The sequence below is a fragment of the Mastigoproctus giganteus genome, chromosome 13 (genome assembly GCF_048544385.1).
Source record: "Mastigoproctus giganteus isolate SK-2022 chromosome 13, ASM4854438v1, whole genome shotgun sequence".
Taxonomy (NCBI): Eukaryota; Metazoa; Arthropoda; class Arachnida; order Uropygi; family Thelyphonidae; genus Mastigoproctus; species Mastigoproctus giganteus.
In genome coordinates this window covers 77,678,317-77,697,482 of record NC_143587.1, presented here as the reverse complement: position 1 = coordinate 77,697,482, position 19,166 = coordinate 77,678,317, and the positions used below count along the sequence as shown (strand labels likewise).

The 19,166-nt window shown below is 37.7% G+C and overlaps 1 protein-coding gene across 1 annotated transcript in view; it reads right to left on the bottom strand.

Moving 5' to 3' along the window:
• Itpr (Inositol 1,4,5,-trisphosphate receptor) overlaps positions 1–19,166 on the bottom strand; it is a 1,293,714-nt gene that overhangs the window by 479,632 nt on the left and 794,916 nt on the right. Inside the window, exon 36 of the mRNA XM_090387283.1 lies at positions 12,715–12,863. Within this exon, the coding sequence (XP_090243409.1) occupies positions 12,715–12,863 (149 nt within the window). The remainder of the gene's footprint in view (positions 1–12,714; positions 12,864–19,166) is intronic.

Below are 19,166 nucleotides of genomic sequence, written 5' to 3'. Positions count from 1 at the left end.
AAGGCTCAGCTGAACAGGTATTTGGAATGAACGGAGGGGTGAAATGGGAGCAGGTGTTTTTTTGGCTGATACTGCATAAGCTTGCTTTCTTGCATCATATGCCTCTACTAATGCTAATGCTAAAGACAAACTTCAGCATATCAATCCTGCACTCATCCTTCAACTTCAATTTATGTCCCTCATGTAGTATCAGCAAGAGGAAGAATGCCATTCACTTTCAGCTTAGTCAATTGATTCAAAACCTTAAACACCTCAATCAGTTCACACCACAAGAGCCTAGTCTCCAGAAGCTGCAATTTGCAGAAATGAAGTGTTACTAAGTAAGAACACCCTTTTGTTCCCTTCACCAATCTGGTTGCAGTTCTCTGCACCTGTTCCTAAAGTCCAGACTTGTATCCAAACTTAAGATGTAGCCTAACCATGGCTGTACAAAGGGATAATCACCTTCTTATTCCTGCTAGCAAAATTTCTGTATATTATTGACAAAACGCCATAAGATGTTCTGGCACGTGTCTGCACTGCTCAGAGAATTCCATATCTGGCTGCACAATTAACCACAGGTCTTTTTCATTTTCTATTAACCTGAGGGTAGTAAAACAAAGTTGATATATTACTCTGAATTACTGCTACCTTATGCAGTACCTAGTATTTGTCAACATCAAGCTTCAACTGCTATTTCTCAGCCCAATGACCCACTTTCCCTAGATGTTTTTGCAGTAGCTCACCCTTTGTATCATCTGCAAACTTTGATTGTTATTTAGTTTTTAGGAGCATTAGCAACTAAGGCCATATTGCTCCGGGATATGCGGTGGTCATTCCCTGACCTTTCCGCATCCTCCGTATTTGGTGGTGACGGGCTTGAACCCTGGTCTAATCAAGAAGTGTGTGCTATGCACTGCTGCTCCTTCCCACCTGGCTATGGAAGCGCCTGCAAACTTTGAAATTAGGCCTGATATACCATCATCAATCAACATCATTAATAAATACTGAAAACAAAAATGGGCCCAGCACCGAATGCTGGGGGGCCTCCACTAATAACATTAGTTCAAGAAGAGCAGTGCCCATCAATAATTACTCTGTCTTCTTCCACTTTATCCACAGCAGAAATTTGCCTTTAATGCCACATTGCTCTAGTTTATATAGCAGTCTTTTATGTGCAACAGTATCAAGTCTTCCTGAAATCCAAGTATATAATATGAAAATTATTTTTTCCATCCAATTACTTGGTCGCTGCATCGTAGTATACTATGAGATTGGTTAGACAAGACTGCCTCTTAACAAATCCATGCATTCTTGTCCAGATGGTCCTGCATTAAGTCTTTAACCAGTGACTCCATTACTTTCCCTAGAACAGGTATTAAGCTAACAGATCTGTAATTACTCATGTCGCCGCTTGATACCCCTCTATGAATTGGGATACATTCGCACACCTCCAGTCCATATGGACCCCCCTCTTATTATGACTGGATAGATCCCATCCATTTCAAGTGCCTTTTTTATGTTCAGCTTCAACAATTTCTCTTCCACTTTTCTATCAATTATCACAAAGTCATTTAGCTCCCCATTAGAGTTTGATAAATTTCTGGCATCCACTGCCCTAAAGAATTCCTCGTGTAGATGCAAAATACCTATTCAATTTGTCCACAACCTGAGAATGGTCATCAAGTAGACCAATGTGATTCAACCTCTTCCTTCTACTGTTAATATAATTAGCATTAGCATTAGTAGAGGCATTTGATGCAAGAAAGCAAGCTTATGCAGCATCAGCCAAAAAAAAAAAAAAAAACCCACTTCCACTTCACCCCTCTGTTCGTTCAAAATACCTGTCCAGCTGAGCCTTAAACTTATTCAGGCTATCAACCTCCACTACAAGGGATGGAAGTCTGTTCCACCAACCAACCACCCGCTGGCTAAAGGCAAATTTCCGCAAGTCTATCCTACATCTGTCTTTCCTCAATTTGAATTTATGCCCTCTCAGGTGATTATTCTGAGCTAAAGGAAGAATCCCATCAGCATTGAGCATGCTCAAACCATTCAAGGCTTTATACACCTCTATCAGATCACCTCGCTGGTGCCTAGTCTCCAGACTAGGCACCAGCGAGATCAGAGAAGTCTTTGCTGTTTTTCTTTGCATTCTTTGCTAGAGACTTCTGATAATCTGCTTTAGCTTGCCTTTGTGACTTGATTACAGACTAAGTTATATCTCATAGACTTCTGTATCACCTGATAATATTTATATACATTCCATGTACTTTTCTTCTCTGCCATTTGTCTCAACAGTTCATCTCACATCCATTTAGGTCTAAGCCTTGAACAGTATTTCTTCATTTATATGAAAATCCTAGTAGCTTCTATTACTATCCTGAATCCCCCCCCATTTAGGATTTGCTGTTGGTAACATCATTAGTTGGCCACTGTATAGAATTAAAAACTATCTGAGACCACAATTAGCCGTAGCCTTATGAAAGGTGCACTTTCATAAGGGCACCTCCATAGCTAGGTGGGCAGGAGCAGCAATGCGTAGCACATGCTTCTTGATTAGACTGGGGTTCGATCCCGTAACCACCAAATACGGAGGATGCAGAAAGGTTAGGGAATGACCACCGCATATCCCCGGAGCAATATGGCCTTAGTTGCTAATGCTCCTAAAAAAACAAAACAACAACAACCTTATGAAAGCAAACGCCTTTCCCTTTACTCTTGACAGTAGTTATGTCTTTAAATTCCACATTAGTACACTGTGATTACTGCCACCCAGTGGGCCTTTTACCTGCAGATACTTAATGCATGTAGAACACTGCTGATAACGAGATCAAGAGTGGTGATTTCTCTTGTTGTGTCTCTAACATGCTGCTGTAGAAAACGGTCATCCAAAAAATCTACAAAAGTCTTGCTAGTAACCAATCCATAAATTCTACTCAACATCTGGAAAGTTTAAATCCTCCATGGAGACATTCTGTACTGGTCCACTATTTATCTGTATAGCTGTTTGATATATTCATTACGGTCATTAGGCCTATAACTCACTCCTACTCTTAATTTTGTTTTCCCAGTTCTTATATCACACCAAACTGACTCATCATTACACTAGTTACCCATTTCGACTGGATGCACTGCCTTAGATTTAAGATGCTTCTTAACTAAGAGCATAATACTCAATCCCTCCTGTCTTTTATGCATACATTATGCTCTCCATATCCAAATTCAGCATCACTTATTTCTAAGGGACACCATGCCTCTGCTATTCATATAGTGTCTGCATTTGATGACTTAATCAGTACTTCAAATTCATCAAGTTTATTTACAATGCTCTTAGTGTACATAAATGTATCCAATGCTGGTTTGTATATTTATCAATGATATTGATGAAGGTATATCAGGTTTAATGTCCAAGTTTGCAGATGATACAAAGGTTGGCAGGGTTGTGAACGACAGTAAAGACAGTATGCTACTCCAACTGAATCTATATAAGTTGGACAAATAGGGCTGAGAAGTGGCAACTCTAGTTAACATTTACAAATGCAAAGTACTGCATATGGGTAGCAATAACCGAAGAGAAACGTACCAACTGTGTTGTACTACACTCAAGGAAGTGGAAAGAGAAAAAGACGTGGGGGTTATTGTGCAGTCAAATATGAAGTTCACTGAGCAGTACAGATGGGCTTCCAGGGCAGATCATGGAGTCTTGTCAATGATGTATAGGAATTTTGCTAGCAGGGTCAGGGAGGTGATTATTCGGTTATACATGGCAATGATCAGGTGACCACCTAGAGTACTGTGTCCAGGTCTGAAGATCTCATTTTAGGACTGATGTAGAGTTGCTAGAACGAGTACGAAGAAGGGCAACAAGATTGATGAGGGGAAGAAACAGGTGCTCTTACCAAGAAAGGCTTAAATTCTGCAAATTGCAGTGCCTGGAGAGAATGCACCTGTGAGGTGATCTGATTGAGGTGTATAAGGCCTTGAATGGGTTGAGCAAGCGGAATGCTGATGGGATTCTTCCTCTTGCTCAGATTAAGAACCTGAGGAGGCATAGATTCAAATTGAGGAAAGACAATCGTAGAATAGATGTGGGAAATTTGCCTTTAGCCAGCGGGTAGTTGATTGGTGGAACAGACTTCCATCTTTTGTTGTGGAAGTTGATAGCTTAAATAAACTTAAGGTTGAGCTGGACAGGTATTCGGAACGAATGGAGGGGCAAAATGTGAGGGTTTATTTATTTTTTTTGGCTGATGCTGAATAAGCTTGCTTTCTTGCATTGTATGCCTATTAATGCTAATGTTTTCCTCTTGCTCAGACTACACAAGAGAGGGCATAAATTCAAATTGAGAAAGAATGGCTAGAGGAAAAATGTGTGGAAATTTGCCTTCAGGCAGCAAGTAACTTATTGTTGGAACAAATTGCCATTTGTAGTTGTGGAAGGAGGTAGTTTGAATAAATTCAAGGAAGAACTAGATAAACTATTGTACGGATGGAGAGGCAAAGTGGGAATTTTTTTTTTTTTTTTTTTTTTTCCCTTTTGGCTTATGCTGTGTAAGCTTGCTTTCCTATATCATTTGCCAATACTAATATAGTGGATTCTGGTTAATTAGGCCACTGGTTAATCGGGCAAGCCTTTTATATGGGAAAAATCTTAAAGAACAGAACCCAATCAAGAAAATAGCCAGGGTTTACTTTGCTTAATTGGGACAACATGCCATTTAATCGGAGCAGGAGACTGCAGTGCTCGAGATTACCCAACAATTGTCTCCGACCATACCACGTGGTTCGGTCGGATTTCTGGAGGTTACAACTATAAAACAATTAAAACAATTAGCTGTCTCCTGTTTACTGGGCTTTTCTGTTAGTGCAATCTATTAAAATGGATAGTAAACTTGACCTTATTGAATTTGCGATAATACCGATAGTGGGAATTCCGTGGGTTTTCATGTTATGGTGAAATGTGTTTCTCTTTCCATGAAAGCTTCAATTATATATATAAAAAAATTTCAGAATCTTCTCTTCATTCCTATTTTTTAAACTTTTTGGCTAGTTACTCCGTTGTCAATTGCGAGTATCGTGTTACTTGTGATTTGTGTGTGTGTGCCGTGTTTTTTGTTATTCATTGCTTATCTTTTTTATTGTTTTAAATTTTAACAAACACCCACAAATCTCAGTAAACAGAAATATAAACTAATTAGTATGTACATATTACAGTATGTATTCATTAAGCTATGCACATAAGCATACATTTATTTTTATTTTACTAACCTGTGAAAAATATTCTTCTGATTTTGATGTATCATTTAATTATTTTTTTAATTAAATGATACATCAAAGATAATTTTCTTCCTATTTTTGCTGATTAGAATTGCTGTTCAATAGAATTAAAATTCAATTCACAAACGTGATCACAATGACCGGCGCTTATTATATATCGTATAGTGAATGGCACTTTACTATGGTGAGTCCATCGTAATGTGAGTTGATTGTACAGAAAATCAATCATAAATGGGAGTCCACTGAAGTTTTAACTATTTACCTGAAACTTCGCATAATTGGGGCATCTGCTTAATCGGGCTAAAATGCACTAGTCCTGATGTGTCCTAAATAACAGGAATCGACTGTATTACTATCAGCATCTGCATGTGCCACTGCAGATTCTTGTCAGCCAACTCAATCACATTTCTATCTCTTCCTCTCTGCAGCCATCTCCTTTAGCCCATGATATCCATCATTAGCCTCTATCAAATTGTTCAGTATTCCAAGGCCAATGCTACCTCTCAGCTCCGTTCATTTCCTTATTCTTGTTTGTCTATTGCCAATAGCAGTAGTAGTAGCAGTGGCATTTGATGCAAGAAAGCAAGTGTATGAGCTTATGCAGCATCAGCCAAAAAAAAATCACACCATTCCCTCCAAATGCCTGTCCAGTTCCTCCTTAAATTTATTCAACCTATCAACTTCCACAACGACAGATGGAAGTTTGTTCCAGCAATTAACCACCCGCTGGCTAAAGGCAAATTTCTGCACATCTAATCTACATCTGTCTTTTCTTAATTTGAATTTATGCCCCCTTAGGTTCGTAATCTGAACAAGTGGAAGGATCCCATCAGAATTCAGCGTGCTCAACCCATTCAAGGCCTTATATATACCTCAATCAGATCACCGCGCAGGTGCCTAGTCTCCAGCCACTGCAATTTGCAGAACTTAAGCCTCTCTTGGTAAGAGGATCCCTTCATTCCCCTCACCAATCTTGTTGCCCTTCTCTGTACATGCTCAAGCAAATCTACATCCTTCCTAAAATGAGGCCTCCAGACCTGTATGCAGTACTCAAGGCACGACCTGACTATTGCCTTATACAGAGGGACAAGTCACCTTTTCCCTGCTAGCAAAATTCCTATATATCATTGACAAAACCCCATGACCTGCCCTGGCAGCCTGTCTGCATTGCTCAGAAAACTTCATATCTGACTGCACAATTACTCCCAGGTCTTTTTCATTTTCTACCACCTTAAGTGCAGTACCACACAGTTGGTACGTTTCTCTGGGGTTACTTCTACCCATATGCAGTACTTTGCATTTGTCAAGGTTAAACTTCAGTTGCCACTTCTTAGCCCATCTGCCCAAATTATCTAGATCCTGTTGCAGTAGCACACTGCCATTGCTGTCATTAACAACCCTGCCAACCTTTGTATCATCTGCAAACTTCGACATTAAGCCTGATATACCTTCATCAATATCATTGATAAATATACAAAACAACAGTGCAGCTAACACTGAACCCTGTGGGACTCCACTAATAACTTTAGTCCAAGAAGAGCAGCACCCATTGATTACCACCCTCTGTCTTCTCCTACTTAACCATCCTTTTATCAATTGTAGCAACTTACCCTTAATACCATCCTACTGTCCCATTAAAACATTTGCTGCTTCTGACACTTCTCCTTCTTCCCGTCCAGTATTAGGCCTAGTGGTCTGTTATGGTCTCTCTCTCTCTCTCTCTCTCTCTCTCTCTCTGCAAGGGTCTGCCTCTGTTTCTCCTTCCCTTGGGTTTGTAGATTAATATCTGTCAGGTAGCATCTGTCCTCCATTCTCTCTACATGCTGGACCCATCTGTTTCTGTATAAGTCAATATAATTCAGTTCTGAGGTTGTCTGTAGTTCTAACAGGATGTCTTGATTATATAGCAAAAAAATATGGATATTTGAAGAACACAAGCACAGCCACTGTTAGCAGTATTGTACAGAAAAGCAAAAATGTGGTTTTGTAAAATGTGCCAGTTTTGAGTAAAACGGATGGCAGTAATCACAGTGATTCCAAGCTACATCCCATTGTGTTGTAACAAAAAAAAAAAAAAAAATATCAAATTGAAAGCAGCTTACTTCAGTGCTGGGAGATGATGACAAGATACAACAATATTTTTCTGACCAAAAAGTATGTGAGATTCCTTTAGAAAATTGTCTTGATAATGTCCGTGTTATGGTATTAAGAATATTAAAAGTGGAAATTTAAGCATTTGGGTCAATCTCCTCCTATCCCTTTTGCTCATTGTCCATGCCTCAGAGCAATAGGTTAGAATAGGTCTGGCGAGGGTGTTATGTGTCTGTGTCCTTGTTTTCTTATGCACCAGATTAAATTTGAAAATATGGTTTATAGTTTTAGCAATTCCTATGTAATTATTTATTTTTTGCTTAATATCTTTTTCATATGACAAGTGGTATCCTAGGTATTTGAAAGTGTTAACTTATTCGATAATATTATTGTCAATGCAGATCTTGCTTCTTATTGGATCTCTTCCTTTAAATGCCATCACTTTTGTCATTGAAGATGAGATTTCCATATTAAATGATTTTGCTATATTTTTTAATGAGAAGATGGCTTTTTGCAATGAGTTCTCATTGACTTCTATTAGAACCTGGTCATCAGCAAAAAGCAGTGTGTCTGTTCTTGCTTTGTGGCTAATTTCTCTTATGATATGATTTTTATATATATGTCAAATAGAAGCAGGGACAGTCCACATCCCTGTCACACTTCTGTATTTATTGTCTCCAATTCTTCTGACACATATAAGCATCAAATGGAACTATAAGTCACATGTTATAATGTATATGGGCGTTTTCTTAAGCAGTGAATAAATTAGTGCTGCAAAAGCAAATGCACATGAAATAAACACTTGCTCAATTCCGTTGGCACTGATTGCATGCTGTTCTATTCCTTGTTTTTGTTTAGAGCTTAGTACAAGTTTTATTTGTTTTATGCTTGTTTTGAGTTTAGTTTTTTGTATATTGAATAAACTTTTGATTAAATTTTGAGGTTTGTCTGATTTACAGCTGAGCCCAAAAGTGTTAGCTTTTAGCTATGTTTCCAAATGTTTTAGAATCATAGCCAAGAGCAAACTTACTTTTCAGAACACTGTTTCCAAACACACTTACTTAACACACTTTTCGGAATGTTGTTTTGGAACACTTATTTAACACATACTTCTTTGGAATGTTGTTTTGGAAGATTTGCTTACTTAACATTTACTCATTGGAATGTTTTTCTGGAACACTTACTTAACAATTCAATTATTTTTCAGAAAGCTGTTTCGGAACATTTACCTACTTTTCGGCATGTTGTTCTGGAACAACATTCCACCGAGTCAACAATATTCTTACAACACCCAACACATTTAGTGCCGAGAGATATGGCACTGGTGTAGGGGGACAGGTGATTTGCAATCCTGGTACTGAACATTGTGTACAAGGTATGAACTATGTCCAGGAGTTAGAGAAAAAAACAGAATTGAGGAAATAAAGGCATGCTCAGTGAGACTATTTGTCCCAGGATCAATGCTAGCACTTGACTCCATTCATTATTAAATTGGTTTCTCTCCTCCAGAACTAAATAAATTTGAGATGGAGGTAATGTTGAATCTGATAGTATTAGACATAGTAACCATGGTTCTACTACAATCAATTAAAATCCAAAAAAAATTTTTTTGTGAATTTTCTCCAATCATGCTAATGATGTGAGGACGTTGGGATCACAGAACAGTATGGACGGTGGATTTTTGGCTGCTGTAAAGGGATAAGTATTTTTTAATTTTTAACGTATTCTTCGTTATTTAACATAGTACATTGTGTTTTAAGGAGATATTAAATAGGTTTAGTAGCATTCATTAGCTTCTTATTTTGAATTGAAGCGATTTTGGAAGTTACGACTCCCAGTGTTGGTGCCAATATTGTTGAATTAGCCACCATATTGTAGTCAATAAGAAATAGCTTAACGTATATATATCTCGAACTGATAACGTAAGGTATAAAGTTAAAATAGATAGCATAATACGAAGCATTGTATTAGGAATCTGTTAGCTTATTATAGTATTATCAATTATTCAAAAATATTAATCTTATTAAATTTCATTGTTAATTAAACTGTATTTAAATGGAAATCATGATCCAGACTAGAGCTGCAAAGGAAAGATCACAGACTAGCGAGAGTGCTGTGGCTTGGTTTGGTATTTGGATGTTAGGAGCATTAGCAACTAAGGCCATATTGCTCCGGGATATGCGGTGGTCATTCCCTGACCTTTCCGCATCCTCCGTATTTGGTGGTGTTGGAGTGCTGTGGCTCGGAAGAGAAACAAAGGGGACGATTCTCCAACACATCACATTCTCAAAAAATGTGAGAAATGTGAAATGTTTGCCGACCTTTCTAAAACAGGACATGATCTAGCCAAGGAGGACGCCTTTTTGTGTGCTAGGTGTCTGGAGTGTCAAGAAATTAGGTGCCAACTCAGCGTTCTGATGGGCGTTTATGAGAGCTTGAAGTGTAGAGTAAATGCCCTCGAAGAAATTAATATGAGAGGCCCATCAGGCTCTCAGCTGCCCAGCTCAACGACAGAGCTCACTCCTGTGCATCAGGCAACACAGAGTCAATCTCCAAGGCAGAATGTGCTGGTCCCAAAGGAACTAGTTATCGTTGGTGACTCTATTGTCAGGGAGGCGGAGAATATACTTTGTGAAAAGGATAGGTGGAACAGGACCAGGGTATGTCTGCCAGGGGCAAAAGTTGATGACGTTGTAGAGCATATATCATCTTTTCAGGGCATAAAAGGTGTTACTATTGTACACATTGGAACTAAAGACATTAAGAGTAAGAGATCTGCAAATTTACTCAACAAATACAGGTAAATGTTGAAAAAAAGTCATAAGTTAGGGCTGAATGTGAAAGTGTCTGCAATTCTGCCAAGACAAGATAGAAGGGAGTATATGATGAGAGCCGTGTCAAACAATTCAGCCCTGGAGAGATTGTGCAGGGCTCAAGGGGTAGAATTTTTTCAGCCTGGTCTGTGCTTGTTGACAGGAGAGACTGCTTCTACAGGGATGGGATGGGATACGCTTAAATAGAAAGGGTGCAAAAATATTTGCTGATGCTATTGAGGCAGTGTTAGGTGGGTCAGAAAACAGCTAGCGTGGGGGAGATACCCAGACTAAAAGGTTAACAGTGGCTGCAGGCAGAGGCAAAAGTGATTCTTGTACTGCTTCTATTAGAATGGGCAACAAACTGGAAAGCAAGGTAATGGAGATTTCCAGGACTGCTGGGAATCATAGTGGAACAAGTAAATACATGGGCTGTGTTAGGGTGGCTAGGAGCAGGAACAGGTGCATGTATAATTGCATTTACACCAATGCTAGGAGTATAGTAAATAAATTTGATGAGCTTGAAGTGATAGTGAGGACATCAAAGGCAGATATTGTTCGAATATCAGAGACGTGGTGTCACACAGATATAGGCAGTGCAGAGGAAGGTAGACAGGATAGGAAGGGAGAAGGGGTTATGCTGTTAGTTAAGAAACACAAAATCTTAAGAAGTGTATCCAATCGATGTTGGTGGACAATGCAGTGTTGAGTCTATTTGGTGTGAAATAAGCACTGGGAAAGGAAAAATGAGAGTAGGTGTGTGGTATAGGCCTAATGAATCTGATGAGTGTAATAAGCAATTGTGCAGAGAAATAGAGTGGGCCAGTAAATCAGAATGTCTTATAATGGGAGATTTTAACTTTCCAGATATTGACTGGAACTTGTGGGTTGTTCACTTGCACACTAGCAAGAATTTTGTGGATTTATTGGATGACTGTTTTCTACAGCAATATGTTCGAGAAGCAACTGGAGGGAATAATACTCTTGATCTGATTATCAGTACTGATTCTTCATGCATTAAGAATCTGCAGATAAAGAAACCACTGGGCGACAGTGATCACAATGTATTGATGTGGGAATTATTTAAAGATGTAACTACTATCAAGGTTAAAGGGAAGGGTTTATGCTTTTGTAAAGGTGACTACAGAGGTCTCAGACAGTTTTTAAATTCTGTATAGTGGGATCAACTGATGATGTTACCAACGGTGAATTCTAAATGGGAAGCCTTCAGGGACTTAATATTGGAGGCTACTAGGCTTTTCATTCCAACTAAGAAATACTGTTCAAAGTTTAGGTCTAAATGGATGTCAGATGAAATAAGGAGGCTCATGGCAGAGAAGAATGTATGGGATATATAAAGTATCAGGCGATACAGAAGCCTATGGCAGGTATAAACTAGTCTGTAATCAAGTCACAAAGGAGGTTAGACAGGCAAAGGCAGATTATGAGAAATCTTTGGCAAAGGATGCAAAGAAAAACAGCAAGGAGTTCTTTAGTTATGTAAACTCTAGACGGAAAGGGATGAATCAGATTGGACCACTTAACATAGATGGGTTAACTATTGATGATCATGCTTAGGTAGCCGATAAACTGAACGAGTATTTTGCATCTACATTCACACATGAGGAGTTATTCAATGAGGGGAGTGGCAGAATGTTTATCAAGTGCTAGCAGGGAGTTAAGTGATTTTGTAATAATTGAGAGCAAAGTGGAGGAGAAATTGCATCCTCCGTATTTGGTGGTCACGGGCTTGAACCCCAGTGTAATCAAGAAGCGCGTGCTACGCACTGCTGCTCCTGCCCACCTGGCTATGGAGGCACCCCCTCAGTAGCAATAAATAAAGCCTGTGATTAAACTGTAGACTGCCACAGTTTAATTACAGGCTTTATCTTATAAAGCTTGTTCATAACCTCCCCATGCCAAGATTGTTGCCTCTGGGAGAGTAATCTTTTGTGGATTAATTGCCTGTAGTCTATATAGAGGACTAACAGGCTATGGTTGTTCTGGGGTTGTGGTGACCTGGCTGCAGCATTGGCCAGTTCATCATCCTTGATCCCAGTGTGGCTTGGGATCCAGCAGAATGGATGTCAAAAGAACCTTCAAAAAGAGAATGTAACATCCACTGGACCCGGGGAAGGAATAGATGAGGATTATATCTCATTTGTGATAAAGCCTGTAGTACACTTAAAGGATCTGTACACACCATACACCTTTGGTAATTGTGGGTAAAGGATACCAACAGTCAAAACCAGTGTAAGAATCTGAAAGTGTATGGGGAGGGAACGTGAAATTATGAAGGACGAGTGTAAAATTGAAGAAGTTTGTAAACTGCAAGAAGAAAAATTCATTCTGTTAGATGAACTATTTCATCCTTTAACCTAAAAATAAAAAAATGTTCTGAAATGAAATGAAATAAAATTATATATCAGTCTTGTAACTGATATAAAAGTTTAATATCCTAATATCATTTTTGTAATAAAAAAGGAACAGTTTTACTAATTCAAGTTAGTTTTGTCTTCCACTTTAATTTTAACATTTATAGTATTCTTACTTAGATATAAAACCACCATTTTCACATTTCTTTCTTGCTTCAGTGCCAGCAGGAAAAAGTAATTCAGGCCTGTGCAAAACATCAACCAAAACTGACAACTCAGACTGGACTAAAGGCTGGAGTTGATCTTCTAATAGTGACACAATATCCTGCAATGAATTAAAGACTGAATAAACAAAAAAAATTATAAACTAGAATAAATTTATTAGAATAAAAAATTTAAAGAGACACTATAAAAATAATAAGTTACATAATCTTTATACCAAGAAGTTGTTAACCTATTAGGTAATGTCAGTTTTGACTAATACATTTTTCTACTTTCCTGCATAACATGGATTGGCACAAAGTATGGCTGAGAGTTTATAAACTTTAACTTTGTAAAATGAACTAAAATCATGCACCCGGATCTATTAATTGTTGCAAATGAATGTATGCGCATTATTCTAATAAGGAATTACAAGTGGTTTAAATAGTGGTCTGACATCACTTAGATTGTGCATGGTCAACAAAAGCATATATGAGCAATATTCTATGATCAACTGCCATAGAAATATTGTTTGAATGATTCATTGTGGCAGAAAGCAGTTGGTACGAATAAATGTCTCTAAGTAAAGTCAAGTAAAGTAAAGTAAAGTGCAGCCATTATCAACCCACTGCAGGATGGAAGCGTCCTCAACAATTCATGCTGAGGGAAAAATGGACCATAATCTGCCACGCTGGTCCAGTGCGGGTTGGCAGATCGACCGTATTCAGCAGTCAGGGGCTTGAACCCCGGTCTACTAAAAGAGCGTGTGATACTGCACTCCCACTCCTGCCCACTCGGCTATGGAGGCTCTAATCAAACATCAAATCCCAATTGTAGAGAAAAATTACAGAACTATCCAAAAGAGCTGTAAGATCAACCAAGGTTCAAAACACTAGCAGATGGCTGATATCACCCTTAACTGTTATGTGACATGGGGAAATGACAGCACAGAAGCTGTGATTGTCACAAATGTAAAGTTCCACCCCCACCTAATCCTGAATGTGTTCTCATAAGGGGGAGGAGCTCCAAAATCAGCTCATAAACATCAGAGAAACTGTTGTAGAAAGGGGGGGGGAGACATCAGATTTGTTTGGGCAAGCATGCAGGTTCACAACCTTTAGAATACTGGAATTATAACTACTTGGAAGTATAAAGGACAAAACCCTTGAACCCTCCCTGCCAATTTGTTATTATTTATATAGCATATTAGCATCTACTGCCATATTACACTACACTATTCTGCAGGTCTTCATCCCACAGTTCCTCTCTATTGGATGTTAATGTTTTTATAACTGGTACTAGTATTAGCAACAGCAAATGAAGCAAGCCTATACAGTATCAGCAAAAAAAAAAAAAAAAAAAAACTACTATCCACATTAATTTTCCTCTCTCTTCTAATAATTTGTTTTCTACTTCCTTAAATTTACTGAAAGCTATCCACTTCCACAATATCAGATGGAAATTTGTATCAACAATCAATTACACTCTAGCTAAAAGCAATTTTTGCACATCTCTTCTGCAACCATCCCTCAATTTAAATTGAGGGATGATTTCCATTTAAACCAATATCCCTTATACGTATTATTTTGGAAAGACTAAGGATGCCATTAGCAATTAGTATATACTCAATCCATTTAAAACCTTAAGTACTTCAATGAGATTTCCTCACAAAGCAAGTTTCCTAGTTTCCAGAACTGCAATGTGCAGAACTTAAGTCTTTTTTGGTAAGACCACTTATTTCTGCCCAACTAATCTTGTTACTCTTCTTTGAACTTGTTCTAACAAATCTACAGCCTTTCTAAAATGAGGCTTCCAGACATCTATGTAAACTCAAGATGCACCTAATCACTGTATTGTACAACAGAATAATCACATCCTTATCTCTGTTGGCAAAATTCCTGTATATCATTGACAGAACCCCCACGGGAGATCCTAGCAGCCAGCTACTAAGAGAGTTCGAGGTCAGACTGTACAATTAACCCTAAATTCTCCACCTTGAACATGGTACCACCAAAATGATGTTATTCTGGGATTACCACTACCCAAATGCAGTACCTTATATTTAACATTAAACTTCAATCTCTACTCTCTTAGTTATCTGCCTATTTCTCTGGGTCTTCTTGAGTAGCATACCATAATTCCTATCATTAACCACCTTGCCAACCCTTGTAAGCAAATTTCAACATTAATCTTGATGTGCTTTCATTATTATAGTTAATAGAGCACAACTGGTGGAGGATCTTCTTCAAAATGGAGATTTTTTTTTAACAGAGTTGCCACCATGGTCTCCCAAACTGAGACCATCATGCTCCTCAAGGCCTCTGAACATTCTCATTGCATGAGAGCTGACTGTGAATGTTACCTGGTTGCAAGATGTAATATACTCCCTATTACAGTCTAAATATAAATAAAATCCATTTTATACTTGAGGCAGCCCTATAGGGTCAGAGGAGTTCAACGATGGAGAGTACAAGAACATCTCTAGATTAAAAAAAAAATATATATATATATATATATATATATATATATATTTAAGCTTCATTTTTAATAGAAAATTTTTCTGTCTCTTAAAAACATATTTTACTTATGCGAATACTTGATGATCCATGTCATATGTATTTCTAGTAGAATTATGATGTCATTCTGATTATAATAATAATATAAAGGTAGGTTGCAGTCCTGAATATTCTCCAATCAATTTGATGATGAAAATATGCATTTATTTCTGGAACCATTCAGTAATAATTAAATTTATTGCTTGCTTTTTTTCCCCTTCTACCTTCCAGACAAAGAGGTGATTTGCTCATTGTATATGGCAATGGCCTGGTCTTGAATACTAAAAGGAGCCTTGCCATAGAAAGTGTGAATCTACCTGTGCAATGTACCACTATGCACACTGCTCTTCACCTCGTTTTTTTTTTTTTTTAAGTAACAGTGTAATTTGTGTTCCTTGCTATTAATCATAAGATTTGCTCATATAATGTCATAGAATAGTTATGACAGGGCTCCTTTTAGTATGCAAGACATGGCCTAACCATGTCTTACATGATTTTCCCATGTCATGGAAAAATGCCATGTCAAAGAGGTGATTTTCCTGTCATAGGATAATCATCTCTTTGTCTGGAAGGTAAAATTTCCGTATATCACTGACTACCTTGAGATTGGTACCATCTAAATGGTATGCTTTTCTGCGATTACTGCTACCCAAATGTATAGCCTTGCTTTTATCAATAATAAACCTCAATTATCATGAAAGCATCTGCCTAATTTCTCTAGGTCTTGTTAGAGTATATACTCTGGTTACTCTCACTAACCACTTACCAAATTTTGTATAACTAGCAAACTTAGATATGCCTATATCAATATTATTAATGAATATTAGAAACAGTAAGGGCCTCCACAACTGAACTTTGAGTGCCTCCACTCATAACAAACAGAAGAAGAGCAGTGAGTACAGTACCACCATGCACACTGTTCTTCATCTTTTTGTTATGAAAATTGCTCTATTAAAAATCAGTAACTATTCTTTATCTCTTGTCGCTCAGTCATCCACTGTGTACAACAGTTAACAAGTGGAACAATAGAAGAGCTTTAATTAAATCAAATTATATTATGTCAAAAGTATTTTTTTTTTTTTTTTAAATCCAATTTGTCTTTTACTGCATCACAGCAGCTAATCATATTGGTCAGACAAGACCTCCCCGGTAATAAATCGATGCTGTGATTTCAATATAATGCATACTTAAAAAGATGATCCTATAATACTTTAATTATTGAAGTCAAATTTACAGGTCTGTAATTATTCATTTCACACTTTGATTCCTCTTTGTGAATAAGAGGGACAATCTCCAGCTATAGAGAGATCTTCTGGATCCAAGGATGCTCTTATAATTATGGCTAAAGGTTTGCTCACATCTTTTGCTACTTGTTTTAATACAATTGGATAGATTTCATCAGCCCTGTATGCCTTTTTTACTTTTAGCTTTGACAATTATTATTATTATTATTATTATCCATATGGTGCAAGAAGGCCTGAGGCTTATGCTGCACCAGCCAAAAAAAATTCCTAAGTTACTCTGAGAGAGAGAGAGAGAGAGAGAGAGAGAGAGAGAGAGAGCAAGAGTCAGAAGTAGAAAGGAATCACCAAGAAAGAGAAGAATGATAATATCCAGCTCAGGACCCTGGGTGTGCCAAGCCCATACTCACCAGATGTTTTGGGTGACAATTGGGCAAGAGCTGCTGGAACTGCTGGAATTCACAAGATTAGTGAATGGAACAAAGGGTTGCTCTTACAAAGAGAGGCTTAAGTTTTGCAAATTACAGTGTCTGGAGACTAGGCACTTGCGAGGTGATCTGATTGAGGTGTATAAAGTCTTGAATGGTTTGAGCATGCTTAATGCTGATGGGATTCTTCCTCTTGCTCAGAATAATCGCCTGAGAGGGCATAAATTTAAATCGAGGAAAGGCAGTTGTAGGATAGATGTGTGGAAGTTTGCCTTTAGCCAGCAGGTGGTTGACTGATGGAACAAACTTCCATCTGTTGTTGTAGAAGTTGATAGCGTAAACAGATTCAAGGCAGAACTAGACAGACATTTGGAGTGAGTAGGTAGGTGAAATGAGAAGGGTTTTTTTTTTTTTTTTTTTTCTGGCTGATGCTATATAAGCTTACTTTCTTGCATCATGTGCCTTTACTAATGATAACACTAATTTCTCTTCCACTTTCCTTTCAATTATCAAAAATCATTTAGCTCCCAGTTATAATTTGGTATACTTCTGGTGTTCTCATTTCTAGAAACTTATTCTAGGACAACTGCTACCCATATGCAGTACCTTGCATTTCTCAAGTTAAACTTCAACTGCCATTTCTCAGCCCATCTGCTTAAATTTTTTAGATCTTGTTGCAGTAGCATATCTTGATTATTATTGATTGCAAATGTAGACATTAACCCTGTATGCCATCATTAATACCATTATTAAATATTAAAAGCAATAACAGGTTGAACACTGAAGCTGGGGGGGGGGGGGAACTCCTATAATAACATTAGTCCAAGAATAGCAGTGCCCACCAATAACTACTGAATTCTCCCAATTGACAAGCCCTTTATCCACAACACTAACTTGCGCCCATGCTACACTGCTTCAATTTGTACAGGTCTTTTATGTGCAACAGTATCAAAAGCTACTTTCCTGAAATCTAAGTTTATTAAGTCAAAATTACTTTGTTACTGAATCACAGTATTCAAACAACTGAATAGACAAGTTCGCAAATTCATGTTGTGTCTGCTGTACTACTGCATTTCTATCTCATGGCCCTGTAGTAGTTTGTTAACCAGAGATTGTATGATTTTCCTTGGAACAGAAGTCAAGTTTGCAGGTTGGTAATTATACACTTTCCCTTTTGGTCTCCCATTGTGAACTGGGTATACATCTATACATCTCCAGTCCTTCCCTGAATCCAAGGATGCTTTCATAATGATGGGTAAAGGTTTTTTACCTTTTTTTGTTTTTGCAGCTACTGTTAATATAATTGGATAGATCCCATCTGCCCCAGACCACTTATTCACATTTAGCATCACCAAACTCTTTTCCATCTTCCTTTCAATTATTACAAAATCATTTAGTTGCCTGTTGAATTTCATATACTTCTGGCATCCCTATCCTAAAAGAATTTCACAAGTGTGAATGCAGGCAAAAATATCTATTCAGTTTGTGGGCAACCTGAGCAGGATAATCAATTGTTATAATATTCATGCCTAGCAGACCTATGTCATTCATCCCTTTACTTCTAGGGTTTACATAAGTAAAGAAGTATTTCCAAATTTTTTTGCATTCTTTTGCCAGATATTTCTTGTATTTTGCTGTGCTTGCCTAATCCTCTTTGTGATTTGATTGCAGACTAGTTTATATCTACTGTAAGCTTCTGTATAGCCTGATAATTTATGTGCATTCCTTGCATTTTTCTTTTTTTCCACTAGTCTCATCAGTTCATCTGACATCTATTTAGATCTAAGCCTTGAAAAGTAACTCTCAGTTGATATAAATAGACTGGTAGTGTCTATGATTACCTCTTGAATGCTTCCCACTTAAATATTTTTGTTGGTAGCATTATCAGTTGGTCCCACTGAACAGAGTAAAACCGTCTGAGACCATTTTAGTCAACTTTTCAAAAGCTAACACCCTTCACTTTGCCCTTGAAATAGTTACATTTTTAAGTAAATCCCACAACAATATGCTGTGATCATGTCACTTAGTAGTTCTGTTATCTGCAGTTTCTTAATACATATATAGTGGCTGCTGATAATCAGATCAATAGTACTACTTTGTCTTGTCACCTCCCTAACATGCTGGTGTAGAAAGTGATCCGATAAATCTAGAAAAGTTTGCTTATTATGTGAAAGACCAAACACAAGTTCAATGACTATCTGGA